Source organism: Heterodontus francisci, chromosome 11 (assembly GCF_036365525.1).
Source record: "Heterodontus francisci isolate sHetFra1 chromosome 11, sHetFra1.hap1, whole genome shotgun sequence".
Taxonomy (NCBI): domain Eukaryota; kingdom Metazoa; phylum Chordata; class Chondrichthyes; order Heterodontiformes; family Heterodontidae; genus Heterodontus; species Heterodontus francisci.
In genome coordinates, this window is record NC_090381.1 from 119,474,657 (window position 1) to 119,496,008 (window position 21,352).

General features: G+C 51.9%; 1 protein-coding gene across 11 annotated transcripts in view; it reads right to left on the reverse strand.

Annotated features, from left to right (window-relative positions):
• Nucleotides 1-21,352, reverse strand: part of lpp (LIM domain containing preferred translocation partner in lipoma) — a 621,439-nt gene that overhangs the window by 348,563 nt on the left and 251,524 nt on the right. For all 11 annotated transcript variants that reach the window (XR_010976005.1, XM_068042851.1, XM_068042848.1 and 8 more), the window contains one exon: nucleotides 8,014-8,141. Coding sequence is in view for 10 of the 11 variants with exons in the window: in XM_068042851.1 (XP_067898952.1) it covers nucleotides 8,014-8,141 (128 nt within the window). In the remaining variant the exon portion in view is untranslated. The remainder of the gene's footprint in view (nucleotides 1-8,013; nucleotides 8,142-21,352) is intronic.

Below are 21,352 nucleotides of genomic sequence, written 5' to 3' on the forward strand. Positions count from 1 at the left end.
CTTTCAGCAGATGGAGAACATTTTCATCCTATCAGGGGCCAGAGATGAAAGATCTGCCTGCGAACCCACTGGAACATCCAGTCCACTTTCAGAGAGCGCACCTATGTTTAATTTTAAAAAGAATAAATTATGGATGACATTGGAGTGGCATTTTTCTGGAACATTTCACTGGATCTCTTGGTTATGATTCCCGATTCGTCAAACATTAGAGGCAGTAGCAACATGAAAGGGTGAAATTGATCCTGGGGGTGTGAAATGGATGATGGCGAATCAGCAAACACGTTTTATAAACCCCATCCTGCCCCTGCACCCCGACACCCAAATGAAGTCAACTGAAAAGAAAATCAAACAGGCTGAACCAGCTGGGGCACTTTTTCCCACAGCATAGAAGACTAGGCAGTAGCCTGATATGAACAAGGGCAGCAGATACATGAGAACACCACCACCTGCAAGTTCCCCTCCAAGTCACACGCCATCCTGACTTGGAACTATATCACCGTTCCTTCACTGTCGCTGGGTCAAAATCCTGGAACTCCCTTCCTAACAGCACTGTGGATGTACCTACCTCACAAGGACTGCAGCGGTTCAAGAAGGCAGCTCACCACCACCTTCTCAAGGGCAATTAGGGATGGGCAATAAATGCTGGCCTAGCCAGCAACGCCCACATCCCATGAATGAATAAAAAAAATTATGGAATTGTTTGATAGGGCAGGTGTGGAGAAAATGTTTCCACTTGCTGATGAGTCCAGGCTAAAAGCCATAAAGAACAAGATAGTCACCAAAAAATCCAATAGAGAATTCAGAGAGTGGTTAGAATGTGGAACTTGTTACCTCGGAGTGGTTGAGGTAATATAGTACAGATACATTTAAGGCAAAAGTGCGAAGAGAAATGCAGACTGGTTTCAATCTCATAATGAAGAGCTGGAACCTGTCATAGCCGCTAAGCGCATTGCACTTTTGAACTACAAGAAAGCCCCCAGCGATTTAACATCCGCAGCACTTAAAGCAGCCAGAAGTACTGCACAAAGAACAGCTAGGCGTTGCGCAAACGACTACTGGCAACACCTATGCAGCCATATTCAGCTGGCCTCAGACACCGGAAACATCAGAGGAATGTATGATGGCATGAAGAGAGCTCTTGGGCCAACCATCAAGAAGATCACCCCCCTCAAATCTAAATCGGGGGACATAATCACTGACCAACGCAAACAGATGGACCGCTGGGTTGAGCACTACCTAGAACTGTACTCCAGGGAGAATGCTGTCACTGAGACTGCCCTCAATGCAGCCCAGCCTCTACCAGTCATGGATGAGCTGGACATACAGCCAACCAAATCGGAACTCAGTGATGCCATTGATTCCCTAGCCAGCGGAAAAGCCCCTGGGAAGGACAGCATTACCCCTGAAATAATCAAGAGTGCCAAGCCTGCTATACTCTCAGCACTACATGAACTGCTATGCCTGTGCTGGGACGAGGGAGCAGTACCCCAGGACATGCGCGATGCCAACATCATCACCCTCTATAAAAACAAAGGTGACCGCGGTGACTGCAACAACTACCGTGGAATCTCCCTGCTCAGCATAGTGGGGAAAGTCTTTGCTCGAGTCGCTCTGAACAGGCTCCAGAAGCTGGCCGAGCGCGTCTACCCTGAGGCACAGTGTGGCTTTCGTGCAGAGAGATCGACTATTGACATGCTGTTCTCCCTTCGTCAGATACAGGAGAAATGCCGTGAACAACAGATGCCCCTCTACATTGCTTTCATTGATCTCACCAAAGCCTTTGACCTCGTCAGCAGACGTGGTCTCTTCAGACTACTAGAAAAGATCGGATGTCCACCAAAGCTACTAAGTATCATCACCTCATTCCATGACAATATGAAAGGCACAATTCAACATGGTGGCTCCTCATCAGAGCCCTTTCCTATCCTGAGTGGTGTGAAACAGGGCTGTGTTCTCGCACCCACACTTTTTGGGATTTTCTTCTCCCTGCTGCTTTCACATGCGTTCAAATCCTCTGAAGAAGGAATTTTCCTCCACACAAGATCAGGGGGCAGGTTGTTCAACCTTGCCCGTCTAAGAGCGAAGTCCAAAGTACGGAAAGTCCTCATCAGAGAACTCCTCTTTGCTGACGATGCTGCTTTAACATCTCACACTGAAGAATGCCTGCAGAGTCTCATCGACAGGTTTGCGTCTGCCTGCAATGAATTTGGCCTAACCATCAGCCTCAAGAAAACGAACATCATGGGGCAGGATGTCAGAAATGCTCCATCCATCAATATTGGCGACCACGCTCTGGAAGTGGTTCAAGAGTTCACCTACCTAGGCTCAACTATCACCAGTAACCTGTCTCTAGATGCAGAAATCAACAAGCGCATGGGTAAGGCTTCCACTGCTATGTTCAGACTGGCCAAGAGAGTGTGGGAAAATGGCGCACTGACACGGAACACAAAAGTCCGAGTGTATCAGGCCTGTGTCCTCAGTACCTTGCTCTACGGCAGCGAGGCCTGGACAACGTATGCCAGCCAAGAGCGACGTCTCAATTCATTCCATCTTCGCTGCCTTCGGAGAATACTTGGCATCAGGTGGCAGGACTATATCTCCAACACAGAAGTCCTTGAAGCGGCCAACATCCCCAGCTTATACACACTACTGAGTCAGCGGCGCTTGAGATGGCTTGGCCATGTGAGCCGCATGGAAGATGGCAGGATCCCCAAAGACACATTGTACAGCGAGCTCGCCACTGGTATCAGACCCACCGGCCGTCCATGTCTCCGTTATAAAGACGTCTGCAAACGCGACATGAAATCGTGTGACATTGATCACAAGTCGTGGGAGTCAGTTGCCAGCATTCGCCAGAGCTGGCGGGCAGCCATAAAGACAGGGCTAAATTGTGGCGAGTCGAAGAGACTTAGTAGTTGGCAGGAAAAAAGACAGAGGCGCAAGGGGAGAGCCAACTGTGCAACAGCCCCAACAAACAAATTTCTCTGCAGCACCTGTGGAAGAGCCTGTCACTCCAGAATTGGCCTTTATAGCCACTCCAGGCGCTGCTTCACAAACCACTGACCACCTCCAGGCGCGTATCCATTGTCTCTCGAGATAAGGAGGCCCAAAAGAAAAAGAAAAGAAAGAACATTTAAGGGGAAGCTGGATAAACACATGAGGGAGGAATAGAGGATATATTGATTGAGTAGGATGGGAGGAGGCTTGTGCAGAAGCTAATTATATGTAAGACGGAGGGAGGGGCTGATTCACTATCAGTTTTGTGCCCCCCACCACCATGGTTAATTTCACCCCGATTGTATAACTGGATGATAACATTTGAACCCCAGACTGTTGACTCTCACACTATTGATTCACTAAATGTGAAATCCTTTCCTCATTGTGCTGGTAAATGTTTTCTATGTAGTGTGGGACTTCAGCGAGGAAAGTGAACAGAAATCATAATCTATGAAGCACATGTGAATGAAGTAAAACCAACAACCAGGCTACTGCGAACCCCATCTGTTCTGGTTTTAGGTATTGGCACAACAGGTTCTGGCAGCTGTAAGTGGTAATCACTGGAAGTAGAATGGAAAATACAATCTGCATCTCCATGCAATGATCTCAAGATGTCTATCTGACAGTCCATTGTAACCTCTAACCCTTGGCAACAAGATCTTACAGGAAATTTTGGAGGTATGGAGCCAATGACTGAGAGCATCTTAATTGGCCTGAACAAGGATTGAGATACAACCTATGGTTTCCTGCATTGTTCAATGATAAACATCAATTCAAACATTCAGCTATCAGGCTTAATACAGCAATATTTCTATTAACTGCAATCTTGTGGGTTGATAAAGTGCATCTGACGATCTAGTGATCTCCAGAACAGACAAGGAAATCTTTGTGTAATTCTGAATCATTCAACCAGAAATAAACTGGAATTAAACTTCAAACCAATAAAATATTAAAGTTAAACGTTGTCTCCCATTGCACTAACATAAGAAATAGGAGTAGACCATACACCCCGTCGAGCCTTCTCTGCATTCAATATGATCATGGCTGATCTTCTGCCTCAACTCCACTTTCCCACCCGCTCCCCATATCCCTCGATTCCCTGAGAGATCAAAAATCTGTCTATCTCAGTTTTGACTATATTCAATGATGGAGCATCCTCAATCCTCTGAGGCAGAGAATACCAAAGATTTACAACCCTCTGAGTAAAGAAAATTCTCCTCATCTCAGTCCTAAAAGATTTTTTTTTATTTCCAAAATATACTTTATTCATAAAAATCTGTAAAAATTACATTGCCAAACAGTTTCAAACAGCACCAAAAAATACAAACATTGCAAGGGAGATCAGTTTCCTTCAATACTATCATGAGTTTCTTCACAACCCTTCCATTTCACTATTGTCATGTCAATTACAGTTTTACATTTACAGCAAATGAAAATATTAACGATACAGTGCGAGGGGTTTCCCATGGATCCAGCCCCTCAGTTCAGCTTGGTGGGGGGACCTTACACTGTGGTCTTTCCCCATTGAGCCTTTGCTGCGGCTGCCCCAAGCTTTAGTGCGTCCCTCAGCACGTAGTCCTGGATCTTGGAATGTGCCAGTCTGCAACACTCGGTCGTGGACAACTCTTTGCGCTGGAAGACCAGCAAGTTTCGGGCAGACCAAAGGGCGTCTTTCACCGAATTGATAGTCCTCCAGCAGCAGTTGATGTTTGTCTCAGTGTGCGTCCCTGGGAACAGCCCGTAGAGCACAGACTCCTGTGTTACAGAGCTGCTTGGGATGAACCTCGACAAAAACCACTGCATCTCTTTCCACACCTGCTTTGCAAAGACACATTCCAGGAGGAGGTGGGCAACTGTCTCTTCCCCACCACAGCCACAGTGGGGGCATTGTGCGGAGGGGGCGAGACTTCGGGTGTGCATGAAGGATCTGACGGGGAGGGCCCTTCTCACCACCAGCCAAGCTACGTCTTGGTGCTTGTTTGAAAGTTCTGGTGATGAGGCATTCTGCCAAATGACTTTGACGGTCTGCTCGGGGAACCATCCGACAGGATCCACCGTCTCCTTTTCCCGTAGGGCCTTGAGGACATTCTGTGCAGACCACTGCCTGATGGACCGGTGGTCAAATGTGTTTTCCCGCAGAAACTGCTCCACGAAGGATAGGTGGTACGGCACCGCCCAACCGCATGGAGCGTTCCGCGGCAATGTGACCAGGCCCATCCTTCACAACACCGGGGACAGATAGAACCTCAGCACGTAGTGACACTTGGAGTTTGCATACTGGAGGTCTACACACAATTTACTCAGCCTCTTGTCATAGGACAACCCCCTCATCCCAGAAACCAAACTGGTGAAACTTCTCTGTACTGCCTCCAAGGCAAGTATATCCTTTCTTACATATGGAGAACAAAACTGCACACAACCAACAGATCAGATCTAAACTCTGCAGTCCTGCCACAACCAGCCATGAATGGTGGTGGACAATTCAACAACTAACTGGAGGAGAAGGCTCCACAAATATCCCCATCCTCAGTGATGGGGGAGCCCAGCACATCAGTGTGAAAGATAAGGCTGAAGCATTTCCATCTATCTTCAGTCAGAAGTGCCGAGTGGATGATCCATCTCGGCCTCCTCCTGAGGTTCCCAGCATCACAGATGTCAATCTCCAGCCAATCCGATTCGCTCCAGGTGATATCAGGAAATGGTTGAAGGCACTTGACACTGCAAAAGCTATGGGCCCTGACAACATTCCGGCAACAGCACTGAAGACCTGTACTCCAAAACTAGCCGCGCCCCTAGCCAAGCTGTTCCAGTACAACTACAACACTTGCATCTACCCGGTAATGTGGAAAATTGCCAAAGTATGACCTGTACATAAAAAGCAGGACAAGTCCAACCCGGCCAATTACCGCCCCATCAGTCTACTCTCAATCATCCGTAAAGCGACAGAAGGAGACGTTGACAGTGCTATCAAGTGGCACTTTCTCAGCAATAACCTGCTCACCGACACTCAGTTTGGGTTCTGCCAGGGCCACTCAGCTCCTGACCTCATTACAGTCTTTCTCCAAACATGGACAAAAGAGCTGAACTCCAGTAGTGAGGTGAGAGTAACTGCCCTTGACATCAAGGCAGCATTTGACCGAGTATGGCAACAAGGAACCCGAGCAAAACTGGAGTCAATAGGATTCAGGGGGAAAACTCTCCACTGGTTGGAGTCATACCTAGCACAAAGGAAGATGGCTGTGGTTGTTGGAGATCAATCATCTCGGCTCCAGGACATCACTGCAGGAGTTCCTCAGGTTAGTGTCCTAGGCCCAACCATCTTCAGCTGCTTCATCAATGACCTTCCCTCCATCATAATGTCAAAAGTGGGGATGTTCGCTGATGATTGCACAATGCTCAGCACCATTCGTGACTCCTCAGATACTGAAGCAGCCCGTGTCCAGATGCAACAAGACCTAGATAACATTCAGGCTTGGACTGATAAGTGGCAAGTAACATTCGCGCCACGCAAATGTCAGGCAATGACCCTATCAAAGAGAATTTAACCATCTCCCCTTGATGTTCAATGGCATTACCATCACTGAATCCCCCACTATCAAGATCATAGGGGCTACCATTGACAAGAAACTGAACTGGACCAGGCACATAAATACTGTGGCTACAAGAGCTGGTAGAGGCTGGGAATACTGCGGCGAGTAACTCACCTCCTGACTCTCCAACGTCATTGCACCATCTACAAGGCACAAGTCAGGAGTGTGATGGAATACTCTCCACTTGCCTGGGTGCAGCTCCAACAACACTCAAGAAGCTCAACACCATCCAGGACAAAGCAGCCCACTTAACTGTCACCCCATACATCACCTTCAACATTCACTCCCTTCACCACTGATGAACAGTGGCAGCAGTGTGTACCATCTGCAAGATGCACTGCAGCAACTCACCAAGACAGCACCTTCCAAACCCGCAACCTCTGCCACCTCGAAGAAGGGCAGCAGATGCATGGGAACACCACCATCTTCAAGTTGCCCTCCAAGCCGCACACTATCCTGACTTGGAACTATATCGCTGTTCCTTCATTGTCGCTGGGTCAAGATCTCGGAACTCCCTTCCTAACAGCACTGTGGGTGTACCTACCCCACATGGACTGCAGCAGTTCAAGAAGGCAGCTCACAAGCACCATCTCAAGGGCAATTAGGGTTGGGCAATAAATGCTGGCCTGGCCAATGATACCCACATTTTTTGAATGAATAAAAAAAATTCTCCAGATGTGGCTGCACGAAATCCCTTTACCTTCCTATACTGGAGCAAACCCCTTGCAATAGAGGTCAACGTGTCATTTGACTCCCTAATTGCTTGCTGTACTTATATGCAAACTTTTTGTGTTCCTTGTACAAGTACAGCCAAGTCTCTCTGACCATCAACATTTAACAGTGACATTCCTTTTAACAGATATTCTGCTTTTCTATTCTTACGACCAAAGTGAATAATACTCCATCTGCCACCTTGTTGTCCACTCACTTAACCTATCTATATCTCTTTGCAGTCTTCTGCTGTCCTCCTCACAGCTTACATTCCCAGCTCATGATTTTCAAGACGGTCTCGGGGTAAGTGTTAAAGGTACTTCACAGGCACAAGTTCTCTTGTTGTACTGATGCTAAGATGTGTCCCCTCAGCTCTGGAATTCCCTCCCTAAACCTCACCGACTGTATCTCTCTTTCCTGCTTTCAGACACTCCTTAAAACCTACCTTTTTGACCAGGTTTTTGGTCAGCTGTCCTATTAGGGGTAGGCAGGAATATGGAGTTGCGGTTACAATCAGATCAGCCATTATCTTCTTGAATGATGGAGCAGGGTCAACGGGCTGAGTGGCCTACTCCCGCTCGTAATTCGTATGTTCGTACTATCTCCTCGAGTCAAATTCTATTTGATAACATTCTTGTGAGGTGCATTAGGACTACATTAAAGGTGCTATACAAATTCAAGTTGTTGGTCAGAAAATCAAGACTAATCTTCTCACCTGGACACCTAAAGTTGCACTTGTTACATAATGATCAGAAAGCAAGGTCGGTGGAGGTGGGAATCCTCCAGGGAGTGTCGATGCCTGACTCAATCCTTCCACAGATGGAGGAGGTGGAGGAAATTCACCTAAAGACAAAACAGGGAAATTCAAACGTCAGTAATCTTAAAATTCAATTGGCTAATACGGTTAGGGGGACAAACAGAATGTAATGCAGAAGCTATTTACCCAATACATCAATCAGACACTGCAGAGAAAACACCTCTTTGATCCAAATGATCAGCAAACAAGCAGGGTTTCAGAAAGAGAATGTACTCTTCTGCTGCTGCTCCCACGGCTCACTGACCTCATGTTCCTTTCCACATCTCTGTAATTTTCTTTTGCTTTACACTGGGTGCGAACCCCACTTCAGAGGCTTGAACCCATAATACAGGCCAACACTTCCAATGCAGTACTGAGGGAGTGCTGCCCTATCGTAGGGGTAGTACTGACGGAGTACTGCACTGTCGGAGAGTCAGTATGGAGGGAGTGCTGCACTGTCCGACGGTCAGTACTGAGGGAGTGCTGCCCAATCGGAGGGGTAGTACTGAGGGAGTGCTGCACTGTTGGAGAGTCAGTATGGAGGGAGTGCTGCACTGTCCGACGGTCAGTACTGAGGGAGTGCTGCCCAATCGGAGGGGTAGTACTGACGGAGTGCTGCACTGTCAATGGGTCAGTACTGAGGGAGTGCTGCACCATCAGAGGATCAGTACTAAGGAAGAACTGCACTATTGGAGGGGCAGTACTGAGAGCGTTGCATTGTATCCCAAACCAGGAGAGACTTGGCCCTGTGTCAGTGAGAAGGAAGGAAGGAGAGACTTGGCCCTGTGTCAGTGAGAAGGAAGGAAGGAGAGACTTGGCCCTGTGTCACTGAGAAGGAAGGAGAGACTTGGCCCTGTGTCAGTGAGAAGGAAGGAAGGAGAGACTTGGCCCTGTGTCAGTGAGAAGGAAGGAAGGAGAGACTTGGCCCTGTGTCAGTGAGAAGGAAGGAAGGAGAGACTTGGCCCTGTGTCAGTGAGAAGGAAGGAAGGAGAGACTTGGCCCTGTGTCACTGAGAAGGAAGGAAGGAGAGACTTGGCCCTGTGTCAGTGAGAAGGAAGGAGAGACTTGGCCCTGTGTCAGTGAGAAGGAAGGAAGGAGAGACTTGGCCCTGTGTCAGTGAGAAGGAAGGAAGGAGAGACTTGGCCCTGTGTCAGTGAGAAGGAAGGAAGGAGAGACTTGGCCCTGTGTCAGTGAGAAGGAAGGAAGGAGAGACTTGGCCCTGTGTCAGTGAGAAGGAAGGAAGGAGAGACTTGGCCCTGTGTCACTGAGAAGGAAGGAGAGACTTGGCCCTGTGTCAGTGAGAAGGAAGGAAGGAGAGACTTGGCCCTGTGTCAGTGAGAAGGAAGGAAGGAGAGACTTGGCCCTCTGTCAGTGAGAAGGAAGGAAGGAGAGACTTGGCCCTGTGTCAGTGAGAAGGAAGGAAGGAGAGACTTGGCCCTGTGTCAGTGAGAAGGAAGGAAGGAGAGACTTGGCCCTGTGTCAGTGAGAAGGAAGGAAGGAGAGACTTGGCCCTGTGTCAGTGAGAAGGAAGGAAGGAGAGACTTGGCCCTGTGACAGTGAGAAGGAAGGAGAGACTTGGCCCTGTGTCAGTGAGAAGGAAGGAAGGAGAGACTTGGCCCTGTGACAGTGAGAAGGAAGGAGAGACTTGGCCCTGTGTCAGTGAGAAGGAAGGAAGGAGAGACTTGGCCCTGTGTCAGTGAGAAGGAAGGAAGGAGAGACTTGGCCCTGTGACAGTGAGAAGGAAGGAGAGACTTGGCCCTGTGTCAGTGAGAAGGAAGGAGGAGAGACTTGGCCCTCTGTCAGTGAGAAGGAAGGAAGGAGAGACTTGGCCCTGTGTCAGTGAGAAGGAAGGAAGGAGAGACTTGGCCCTCTGTCAGTGAGAAGGAGGAGAGACTTGGCCCTGTGTCAGTGAGAAGGAAGGAGGAGAGACCTGGCCCTCTGTCAGTGAGAAGGAAGGAGAGACTTGGCCCTGTGTCAGTGAGAAGGAAGGAGGAGAGACTTGGCCCTGTGTCAGTGAGAAGGAAGGAAGGAGAGACTTGGCCCTGTATCACTGAGAAGGAAGGAAGGAGAGACTTGGCCCTGTGTCAGTGAGAAGGAAGGAAGGAGAGACTTGGCCCTGTGTCAGTGAGAAGGAAGGAAGGAGAGACTTGGCCCTGTGTCAGTGAGAAGGAAGGAAGGAGAGACTTGGCCCTGTGTCAGTGAGAAGGAAGGAAGGAGAGACTTGGCCCTGTGACAGTGAGAAGGAAGGAGAGACTTGGCCCTGTGTCAGTGAGAAGGAAGGAAGGAGAGACTTGGCCCTGTGACAGTGAGAAGGAAGGAGAGACTTGGCCCTGTGTCAGTGAGAAGGAAGGAAGGAGAGACTTGGCCCTGTGTCAGTGAGAAGGAAGGAAGGAGAGACTTGGCCCTGTGACAGTGAGAAGGAAGGAGAGACTTGGCCCTGTGTCAGTGAGAAGGAAGGAGGAGAGACTTGGCCCTCTGTCAGTGAGAAGGAAGGAAGGAGAGACTTGGCCCTGTGTCAGTGAGAAGGAAGGAAGGAGAGACTTGGCCCTCTGTCAGTGAGAAGGAGGAGAGACTTGGCCCTGTGTCAGTGAGAAGGAAGGAGGAGAGACCTGGCCCTCTGTCAGTGAGAAGGAAGGAGAGACTTGGCCCTGTGTCAGTGAGAAGGAAGGAGGAGAGACTTGGCTCTGTGTCAGTGAGAAGGAGGAGAGACTTGGCCCTGTGTCAGTGAGAAGGAAGGAGGAGAGACTTGGCCCTGTGTCAGTGAGAAGGAAGGAAGGAGAGACTTGGCCCTCTGTCAGTGAGAAGGAAGGAGAGACTTGGCCCTGTGTCAGTGAGAAGGAAGGAGAGACTTGGCCCTGTGTCAGTGAGAAGGAAGGAGGAGAGACTTGGCCCTGTGTCAGTGAGAAGGAAGGAGGAGAGACTTGGCCCTGTGTCAGTGAGAAGGAGGAGAGACTTGGCCCTGTGTCAGTGAGAAGGAAGGAGGAGAGACTTGGCCCTGTGTCAGTGAGAAGGAGGAGAGACTTGGCCCTCTGTCAGTGAGAAGGAAGGAGAGACTTGGCCCTGTGTCAGTGAGAAGGAAGGAGGAGAGACTTGGCCCTGTGTCAGTGAGAAGGAGGAGAGACTTGGCCCTGTGTCAGTGAGAAGGAAGGAGGAGAGACTTGGCCCTGTGTCAGTGAGAAGGAAGGAGAGACTTGGCCCTGTGTCAGTGAGAAGGAAGGAGGAGAGACTTGGCCCTGTGTCAGTGAGAAGGAGGAGAGACTTGGCCCTGTGTCAGTGAGAAGGAAGGAAGGAGAGACTTGGCCCTCTGTCAGTGAGAAGGAAGGAGAGACTTGGCCCTGTGTCAGTGAGAAGGAAGGAAGGAGAGACTTGGCCCTCTGTCAGTGAGAAGGAAGGAGAGACTTGGCCCTGTGTCAGTGAGAAGGAAGGAAGGAGAGACTTGGCCCTGTGTCAGTGAGAAGGAGGAGAGACTTGGCCCTGTGTCAGTGAGAAGGAAGGAGGAGAGACTTGGCCCTGTGACAGTGAGAAGGAAGGAGAGACTTGGCCCTGTGTCAGTGAGAAGGAAGGAAGGAGAGACTTGGCCCTCTGTCAGTGAGAAGGAAGGAAGGAGAGACTTGGCCCTGTGTCAGTGAGAAGGAAGGAAGGAGAGACTTGGCCCTGTGACAGTGAGAAGGAAGGAGAGACTTGGCCCTGTGTCAGTGAGAAGGAAGGAAGGAGAGACTTGGCCCTGTGACAGTGAGAAGGAAGGAGAGACTTGGCCCTGTGTCAGTGAGAAAGAAGGAAGGAGAGACTTGGCCCTGTGTCAGTGAGAAGGAAGGAAGGAGAGACTTGGCCCTGTGACAGTGAGAAGGAAGGAGAGACTTGGCACTGTGTCAGTGAGAAGGAAGGAGGAGAGACTTGGCCCTCTGTCAGTGAGAAGGAAGGAAGGAGAGACTTGGCCCTGTGTCAGTGAGAAGGAAGGAAGGAGAGACTTGGCCCTCAGTCAGTGAGAAGGAGGAGAGACTTGGCCCTGTGTCAGTGAGAAGGAAGGAGGAGAGACCTGGCCCTCTGTCAGTGAGAAGGAAGGAGAGACTTGGCCCTGTGTCAGTGAGAAGGAAGGAGGAGAGACTTGGCCCTGTGTCAGTGAGAAGGAGGAGAGACTTGGCCCTGTGTCAGTGAGAAGGAAGGAGGAGAGACTTGGCCCTGTGTCAGTGAGAAGGAAGGAAGGAGAGACTTGGCCCTCCGTCAGTGAGAAGGAAGGAGAGACTTGGCCCTGTGTCAGTGAGAAGGAAGGAGAGACTTGGCCCTGTGTCAGTGAGAAGGAAGGAGGAGAGACTTGGCCCTGTGTCAGTGAGAAGGAGGAGAGACTTGGCCCTGTGTCAGTGAGAAGGAAGGAGGAGAGACTTGGCCCTCTGTCAGTGAGAAGGAGGAGAGACTTGGCCCTGTGTCAGTGAGAAGGAAGGAGGAGAGACCTGGCCCTCTGTCAGTGAGAAGGAAGGAGAGACTTGGCCCTGTGTCAGTGAGAAGGAAGGAGGAGAGACTTGGCCCTGTGTCAGTGAGAAGGAAGGAAGGAGAGACTTGGCCCTGTATCACTGAGAAGGAAGGAAGGAGAGACTTGGCCCTGTGTCAGTGAGAAGGAAGGAAGGAGAGACTTGGCCCTGTGTCAGTGAGAAGGAAGGAAGGAGAGACTTGGCCCTGTGTCAGTGAGAAGGAAGGAAGGAGAGACTTGGCCCTGTGTCAGTGAGAAGGAAGGAAGGAGAGACTTGGCCCTGTGACAGTGAGAAGGAAGGAGAGACTTGGCCCTGTGTCAGTGAGAAGGAAGGAAGGAGAGAATTGGCCCTGTGACAGTGAGAAGGAAGGAGAGACTTGGCCCTGTGTCAGTGAGAAGGAAGGAAGGAGAGACTTGGCCCTGTGTCAGTGAGAAGGAAGGAAGGAGAGACTTGGCCCTGTGACAGTGAGAAGGAAGGAGAGACTTGGCCCTGTGTCAGTGAGAAGGAAGGAGGAGAGACTTGGCCCTCTGTCAGTGAGAAGGAAGGAAGGAGAGACTTGGCCCTGTGTCAGTGAGAAGGAAGGAAGGAGAGACTTGGCCCTCTGTCAGTGAGAAGGAGGAGAGACTTGGCCCTGTGTCAGTGAGAAGGAAGGAGGAGAGACCTGGCCCTCTGTCAGTGAGAAGGAAGGAGAGACTTGGCCCTGTGTCAGTGAGAAGGAAGGAGGAGAGACTTGGCTCTGTGTCAGTGAGAAGGAGGAGAGACTTGGCCCTGTGTCAGTGAGAAGGAAGGAGGAGACACTTGGCCCTGTGTCAGTGAGAAGGAAGGAAGGAGAGACTTGGCCCTGTGTCAGTGAGAAGGAAGGAGAGACTTGGCCCTGTGTCAGTGAGAAGGAAGGAGAGACTTGGCCCTGTGTCAGTGAGAAGGAAGGAGGAGAGACTTGGCCCTGTGTCAGTGAGAAGGAAGGAGGAGAGACTTGGCCCTGTGTCAGTGAGAAGGAGGAGAGACTTGGCCCTGTGTCAGTGAGAAGGAAGGAGGAGAGACGTGGCCCTGTGTCAGTGAGAAGGAGGAGAGACTTGGCCCTCTGTCAGTGAGAAGGAAGGAGAGACTTGGCCCTGTGTCAGTGAGAAGGAAGGAGGAGAGACTTGGCCCTGTGTCAGTGAGAAGGAGGAGAGACTTGGCCCTGTGTCAGTGAGAAGGAAGGAGGAGAGACTTGGCCCTGTGTCAGTGAGAAGGAAGGAGAGACTTGGCCCTGTGTCAGTGAGAAGGAAGGAGAGACTTGGCCCTGTGTCAGTGAGAAGGAAGGAGGAGAGACTTGGCCCTGTGTCAGTGAGAAGGAGGAGAGACTTGGCCCTGTGTCAGTGAGAAGGAAGGAAGGAGAGACTTGGCCCTCTGTCAGTGAGAAGGAAGGAGAGACTTGGCCCTGTGTCAGTGAGAAGGAAGGAAGGAGAGACTTGGCCCTCTGTCAGTGAGAAGGAAGGAGAGACTTGGCCCTGTGTCAGTGAGAAGGAAGGAAGGAGAGACTTGGCCCTGTGTCAGTGAGAAGGAGGAGAGACTTGGCCCTGTGTCAGTGAGAAGGAAGGAGGAGAGACTTGGCCCTGTGTCAGTGAGAAGGAGGAGAGACTTGGCCATGTGTCAGTGAGAAGGAAGGAAGGAGAGACTTGGCCCTCTGTCAGTGAGAAGGAAGGAAGGAGAGACTTGGCCCTCTGTCAGTGAGAAGGAAGGAGAGACTTGGCCCTGTGTCAGTGAGAAGGAAGGAGGAGAGACTTGGCCCTGTGTCAGTGAGAAGGAAGGAGAGACTTGGCCCTGTGTCAGTGAGAAGGAAGGAAGGAGAGACTTGGCCCTGTGTCAGTGAGAAGGAAGGAAGGAGAGACTTGGCCCTGTGTCAGTGAGAAGGAAGGAAGGAGAGACTTGGCCCTGTGACAGTGAGAAGGAAGGAGAGACTTGGCCCTGTGTCAGTGAGAAGGAAGGAAGGAGAGACTTGGCCCTGTGACAGTGAGAAGGAAGGAGAGACTTGGCCCTGTGTCAGTGAGAAGGAAGGAAGGAGAGACTTGGCCCTGTGTCAGTGAGAAGGAAGGAAGGAGAGACTTGGCCCTGTGACAGTGAGAAGGAAGGAGAGACTTGGCCCTGTGTCAGTGAGAAGGAAGGAGGAGAGACTTGGCCCTCTGTCAGTGAGAAGGAAGGAAGGAGAGACTTGGCCCTGTGTCAGTGAGAAGGAAGGAAGGAGAGACTTGGCCCTCTGTCAGTGAGAAGGAGGAGAGACTTGGCCCTGTGTCAGTGAGAAGGAAGGAGGAGAGACCTGGCCCTCTGTCAGTGAGAAGGAAGGAGAGACTTGGCCCTGTGTCAGTGAGAAGGAAGGAGGAGAGACTTGGCCCTGTGTCAGTGAGAAGGAGGAGAGACTTGGCCCTGTGTCAGTGAGAAGGAAGGAGGAGAGACTTGGCCCTGTGTCAGTGAGAAGGAAGGAAGGAGAGACTTGGCCCTCTGTCAGTGAGAAGGAAGGAGAGACTTGGCCCTGTGTCAGTGAGAAGGAAGGAGAGACTTGGCCCTGTGTCAGTGAGAAGGAAGGAGGAGAGACTTGGCCCTGTGTCAGTGAGAAGGAAGGAGGAGAGACTTGGCCCTCTGTCAGTGAGAAGGAAGGAGGAGAGACATGGCCCTGTGTCAGTGAGAAGGAGGAGAGACTTGGCCCTCTGTCAGTGAGAAGGAAGGAGAGACTTGGCCCTGTGTCAGTGAGAAGGAAGGAGGAGAGACTTGGCCCTGTGTCAGTGAGAAGGAAGGAGGAGAGACTTGGCCCTGTGTCAGTGAGAAGGAGGAGAGACTTGGCCCTGTGTCAGTGAGAAGGAAGGAGGAGAGACTTGGCCCTGTGTCAGTGAGAAGGAGGAGAGACTTGGCCCTCTGTCAGTGAGAAGGAAGGAGGAGAGACTTGGCCCTGTGTCAGTGAGAAGGAAGGAGGAGAGACTTGGCCCTGTGTCAGTGAGAAGGAGGAGAGACTTGGCCCTGTGTCAGTGAGAAGGAAGGAGGAGAGACTTGGCCCTGTGTCAGTGAGAAGGAAGGAGAGACTTGGCCCTGTGTCAGTGAGAAGGAAGGAGAGACTTGGCCCTGTGTCAGTGAGAAGGAAGGAGGAGAGACTTGGCCCTGTGTCAGTGAGAAGGAGGAGAGACTTGGCCCTGTGTCAGTGAGAAGGAAGGAAGGAGAGACTTGGCCCTCTGTCAGTGAGAAGGAAGGAGAGACTTGGCCCTGTGTCAGTGAGAAGGAAGGAAGGAGAGACTTGGCCCTCTGTCAGTGAGAAGGAAGGAGAGACTTGCCCCTGTGTCAGTGAGAAGGAAGGAAGGAGAGACTTGGCCCTGTGTCAGTGAGAAGGAGGAGAGACTTGGCCCTGTGTCAGTGAGAAGGAAGGAGGAGAGACTTGGCCCTGTGTCAGTGAGAAGGAGGAGAGACTTGGCCATGTGTCAGTGAGAAGGAAGGAAGGAGAGACTTGGCCCTCTGTCAGTGAGAAGGAAGGAAGGAGAGACTTGGCCCTCTGTCAGTGAGAAGGAAGGAGAGACTTGGCCCTGTGTCAGTGAGAAGGAAGGAGGAGAGACTTGGCCCTGTGTCAGTGAGAAGGAAGGAGAGACTTGGCCCTGTGTCAGTGAGAAGGAAGGAAGGAGAGACTTGGCCCTCTGTCAGTGAGAAGGAAGGAGAGACTTGGCCCTGTGTCAGTGAGAAGGAAGGAGGAGAGACTTGGCCCTGTGTCAGTGAGAAGGAAGGAGGAGAGACTTGGCCCTCTGTCAGTGAGAAGGAAGGAGAGACCTGGCCCTGTGTCAGTGAGAAGGAAGGAGGAGAGACTTGGCCCTGCGTCAGTGAGAAGGAAGGAGAGACTTGGCCCTGTGTCAGTGAGAAGGAAGGAAGGAGAGACTTGGCCCTCTGTCAGTGAGAAGGAAGGAGAGACTTGGCCCTGTGTCAGTGAGAAGGAAGGAGGAGAGACTTGGCCCTGTGTCAGTGAGAAGGAAGGAAGGAGAGACTTGGCCCTGTGTCAGTGAGAAGGAGGAGAGACTTGGCCCTGTGTCAGTGAGAAGGAAGGAGGAGAGACTTGGCCCTGTGTCAGTGAGAAGGAAGGAGGAGAAACTTGGCCCTGTGTCAGTGAGAAGGAGGAGAGACTTGGCCCTGTGTCAGTGAGAAGGAAGGAAGGAGAGACTTGGCCCTGTGTCAGTGAGAAGGAAGGAGGAGAGACTTGGCCCTGTGTCAGTGAGAAGGAAGGAGGAGAGACTTGGCCCTGTGTCAGTGAGAAGGAAGGAGAGACTTGGCCCTGTGTCAGTGAGAAGGAAGGAGGAGAGACTTGGCCCTGTGTCAGTGAGAAGGAAGGAGGAGAGACTTGGCCCTGTGTCAGTGAGAAGGAAGGAGGAGAGACTTGGCCCTCTGTCAGTGAGAAGGAAGGAGAGACTTGGCCCTGTGTCAGTGAGTAGGAAGGAGAGACTTGGCCCTGTGTCAGTGAGAAGGAAGGAAGGAGAGACTTGGCCCTCTGTCAGTGAGAAGGAAGGAAGGAGAGACTTGGCCCTCTGTCAGTGAGAAGGAAGGAGAGACTTGGCCCTGTGTCAGTGAGAAGGAAGGAAGGAGAGACTTGGCCCTCTGTCAGTGAGAAGGAAGGAGAGACTTGGCCCTGTGTCAGTGAGAAGGAAGGAGGAGAGACTTGGCCCTGTGTCAGTGAGAAGGAAGGAGGAGAGACTTGGCCCTGTGTCAGTGAGAAGGAAGGAGGAGAGACTTGGCCCTCTGTCAGTGAGAAGGAAGGAGAGACTTGGCCCTGTGTCAGTGAGAAGGAAGGAGAGACTTGGCCCTGTGTCAGTGAGAAGGAAGGAAGGAGAGACTTGGCCCTCTGTCAGTGAGAAGGAAGGAGAGACTTGGCCCTGTGTCAGTGAGAAGGAAGGAAGGAGAGACTTGGCCCTCTGTCAGTGAGAAGGAAGGAGAGACTTGGCCCTGTGTCAGTGAGAAGGAAGGAAGGAGAGACTTGGCCCTCTGTCAGTGAGAAGGAAGGAGAGACTTGCCCCTGTGTCAGTGAGAAGGAAGGAAGGAGAGACTTGGCCCTGTGTCAGTGAGAAGGAGGAGAGACTTGGCCCTGTGTCAGTGAGAAGGAAGGAGGAGAGACTTGGCCCTGTGTCAGTGAGAAGGAGGAGAGACTTGGCCATGTGTCAGTGAGAAGGAAGGAAGGAGAGACTTGGCCCTCTGTCAGTGAGAAGGAAGGAAGGAGAGACTTGGCCCTCTGTCAGTGAGAAGGAAGGAGAGACTTGGCCCTGTGTCAGTGAGAAGGAAGGAGGAGAGACTTGGCCCTGTGTCAGTGAGAAGGAAGGAGAGACTTGGCCCTGTGTCAGTGAGAAGGAAGGAAGGAGAGACTTGGCCCTCTGTCAGTGAGAAGGAAGGAGAGACTTGGCCCTGTGTCAGTGAGAAGGAAGGAGGAGAGACTTGGCCCTGTGTCAGTGAGAAGGAAGGAGGAGAGACTTGGCCCTCTGTCAGTGAGAAGGAAGGAGAGACCTGGCCCTGTGTCAGTGAGAAGGAAGGAGGAGAGACTTGGCCCTGCGTCAGTGAGAAGGAAGGAGAGACTTGGCCCTGTGTCAGTGAGAAGGAAGGAAGGAGAGACTTGGCCCTCTGTCAGTGAGAAGGAAGGAGAGACTTGGCCCTGTGTCAGTGAGAAGGAAGGAGGAGAGACTTGGCCCTGTGTCAGTGAGAAGGAAGGAAGGAGAGACTTGGCCCTGTGTCAGTGAGAAGGAGGAGAGACTTGGCCCTGTGTCAGTGAGAAGGAAGGAGGAGAGACTTGGCCCTGTGTCAGTGAGAAGGAAGGAGGAGAAACTTGGCCCTGTGTCAGTGAGAAGGAGGAGAGACTTGGCCCTGTGTCAGTGAGAAGGAAGGAAGGAGAGACTTGGCCCTGTGTCAGTGAGAAGGAAGGAGGAGAGACTTGGCCCTGTGTCAGTGAGAAGGAAGGAGGAGAGACTTGGCCCTGTGTCAGTGAGAAGGAAGGAGAGACTTGGCCCTGTGTCAGTGAGAAGGAAGGAGGAGAGACTTGGCCCTGTGTCAGTGAGAAGGAAGGAGGAGAGACTTGGCCCTGTGTCAGTGAGAAGGAAGGAGGAGAGACTTGGCCCTCTGTCAGTGAGAAGGAAGGAGAGACTTGGCCCTGTGTCAGTGAGTAGGAAGGAGAGACTTGGCCCTGTGTCAGTGAGAAGGAAGGAAGGAGAGACTTGGCCCTCTGTCAGTGAGAAGGAAGGAAGGAGAGACTTGGCCCTCTGTCAGTGAGAAGGAAGGAGAGACTTGGCCCTGTGTCAGTGAGAAGGAAGGAAGGAGAGACTTGGCCCTCTGTCAGTGAGAAGGAAGGAGAGACTTGGCCCTGTGTCAGTGAGAAGGAAGGAGGAGAGACTTGGCCCTGTGTCAGTGAGAAGGAAGGAGGAGAGACTTGGCCCTGTGTCAGTGAGAAGGAAGGAGGAGAGACTTGGCCCTCTGTCAGTGAGAAGGAAGGAGAGACTTGGCCCTGTGTCAGTGAGAAGGAAGGAGAGACTTGGCCCTGTGTCAGTGAGAAGGAAGGAAGGAGAGACTTGGCCCTCTGTCAGTGAGAAGGAAGGAGAGACTTGGCCCTGTGTCAGTGAGAAGGAAGGAAGGAGAGACTTGGCCCTCTGTCAGTGAGAAGGAAGGAGAGACTTGGCCCTGTGTCAGTGAGAAGGAAGGAGGAGAGACCTGGCCCTGTGTCAGTGAGAAGGAGGAGAGACTTGGCCCTGTGTCAGTGAGAAGGAAGGAGGAGAGACTTGGCCCTGTGTCAGTGAGAAGGAAGGAGAGACTTGGCCCTGTGTCAGTGAGAAGGAAGGAGAGACTTGGCCCTGTGTCAGTGAGAAGGAAGGAGGAGAGACTTGGCCCTGTGTCAGTGAGAAGGAGGAGAGACTTGGCCCTGTGTCAGTGAGAAGGAAGGAAGGAGAGACTTGGCCCTCTGTCAGTGAGAAGGAAGGAGAGACTTGGCCCTGTGTCAGTGAGAAGGAAGGAAGGAGAGACTTGGCCCTCTGTCAGTGAGAAGGAAGGAGAGACTTGGCCCTGTGTCAGTGAGAAGGAAGGAAGGAGAGACTTGGCCCTGTGTCAGTGAGAAGGAGGAGAGACTTGGCCCTGTGTCAGTGAGAAGGAAGGAGGAGAGACTTGGCCCTGTGTCAGTGAGAAGGAGGAGAGACTTGGCCATGTGTCAGTGAGAAGGAAGGAAGGAGAGACTTGGCCCTCTGTCAGTGAGAAGGAAGGAAGGAGAGACTTGGCCCTCTGTCAGTGAGAAGGAAGGAGAGACTTGGCCCTGTGTCAGTGAGAAGGAAGGAGGAGAGACTTGGCCCTGTGTCAGTGAGAAGGAAGGAGAGACTTGGCCCTGTGTCAGTGAGAAGGAAGGAAGGAGAGACTTGGCCCTGTGTCAGTGAGAAGGAAGGAAGGAGAGACTTGGCCCTGTGTCAGTGAGAAGGAAGGAAGGAGAGACTTGGCCCTGTGACAGTGAGAAGGAAGGAGAGACTTGGCCCTGTGTCAGTGAGAAGGAAGGAAGGAGAGACTTGGCCCTGTGACAGTGAGAAGGAAGGAGAGACTTGGCCCTGTGTCAGTGAGAAGGAAGGAAGGAGAGACTTGGCCCTGTGTCAGTGAGAAGGAAGGAAGGAGAGACTTGGCCCTGTGACAGTGAGAAGGAAGGAGAGACTTGGCCCTGTGTCAGTGAGAAGGAAGGAGGAGAGACTTGGCCCTCTGTCAGTGAGAAGGAAGGAAGGAGAGACTTGGCCCTGTGTCAGTGAGAAGGAAGGAAGGAGAGACTTGGCCCTCTGTCAGTGAGAAGGAGGAGAGACTTGGCCCTGTGTCAGTGAGAAGGAAGGAGGAGAGACCTGGCCCTCTGTCAGTGAGAAGGAAGGAGAGACTTGGCCCTGTGTCAGTGAGAAGGAAGGAGGAGAGACTTGGCCCTGTGTCAGTGAGAAGGAGGAGAGACTTGGCCCTGTGTCAGTGAGAAGGAAGGAGGAGAGACTTGGCCCTGTGTCAGTGAGAAGGAAGGAAGGAGAGACTTGGCCCTCTGTCAGTGAGAAGGAAGGAGAGACTTGGCCCTGTGTCAGTGAGAAGGAAGGAGAGACTTGGCCCTGTGTCAGTGAGAAGGAAGGAGGAGAGACTTGGCCCTGTGTCAGTGAGAAGGAAGGAGGAGAGACTTGGCCCTCTGTCAGTGAGAAGGAAGGAGGAGAGACATGGCCCTGTGTCAGTGAGAAGGAGGAGAGACTTGGCCCTCTGTCAGTGAGAAGGAAGGAGAGACTTGGCCCTGTGTCAGTGAGAAGGAAGGAGGAGAGACTTGGCCCTGTGTCAGTGAGAAGGAAGGAGGAGAGACTTGGCCCTGTGTCAGTGAGAAGGAGGAGAGACTTGGCCCTGTGTCAGTGAGAAGGAAGGAGGAGAGACTTGGCCCTGTGTCAGTGAGAAGGAGGAGAGACTTGGCCCTCTGTCAGTGAGAAGGAAGGAGAGACTTGGCCCTGTGTCAGTGAGAAGGAAGGAGGAGAGACTTGGCCCTGTGTCAGTGAGAAGGAGGAGAGACTTGGCCCTGTGTCAGTGAGAAGGAAGGAGGAGAGACTTGGCCCTGTGTCAGTGAGAAGGAAGGAGAGACTTGGCCCTGTGTCAGTGAGAAGGAAGGAGAGACTTGGCCCTGTGTCAGTGAGAAGGAAGGAGGAGAGACTTGGCCCTGTGTCAGTGAGAAGGAGGAGAGACTTGGCCCTGTGTCAGTGAGAAGGAAGGAAGGAGAGACTTGGCCCTCTGTCAGTGAGAAGGAAGGAGAGACTTGGCCCTGTGTCAGTGAGAAGGAA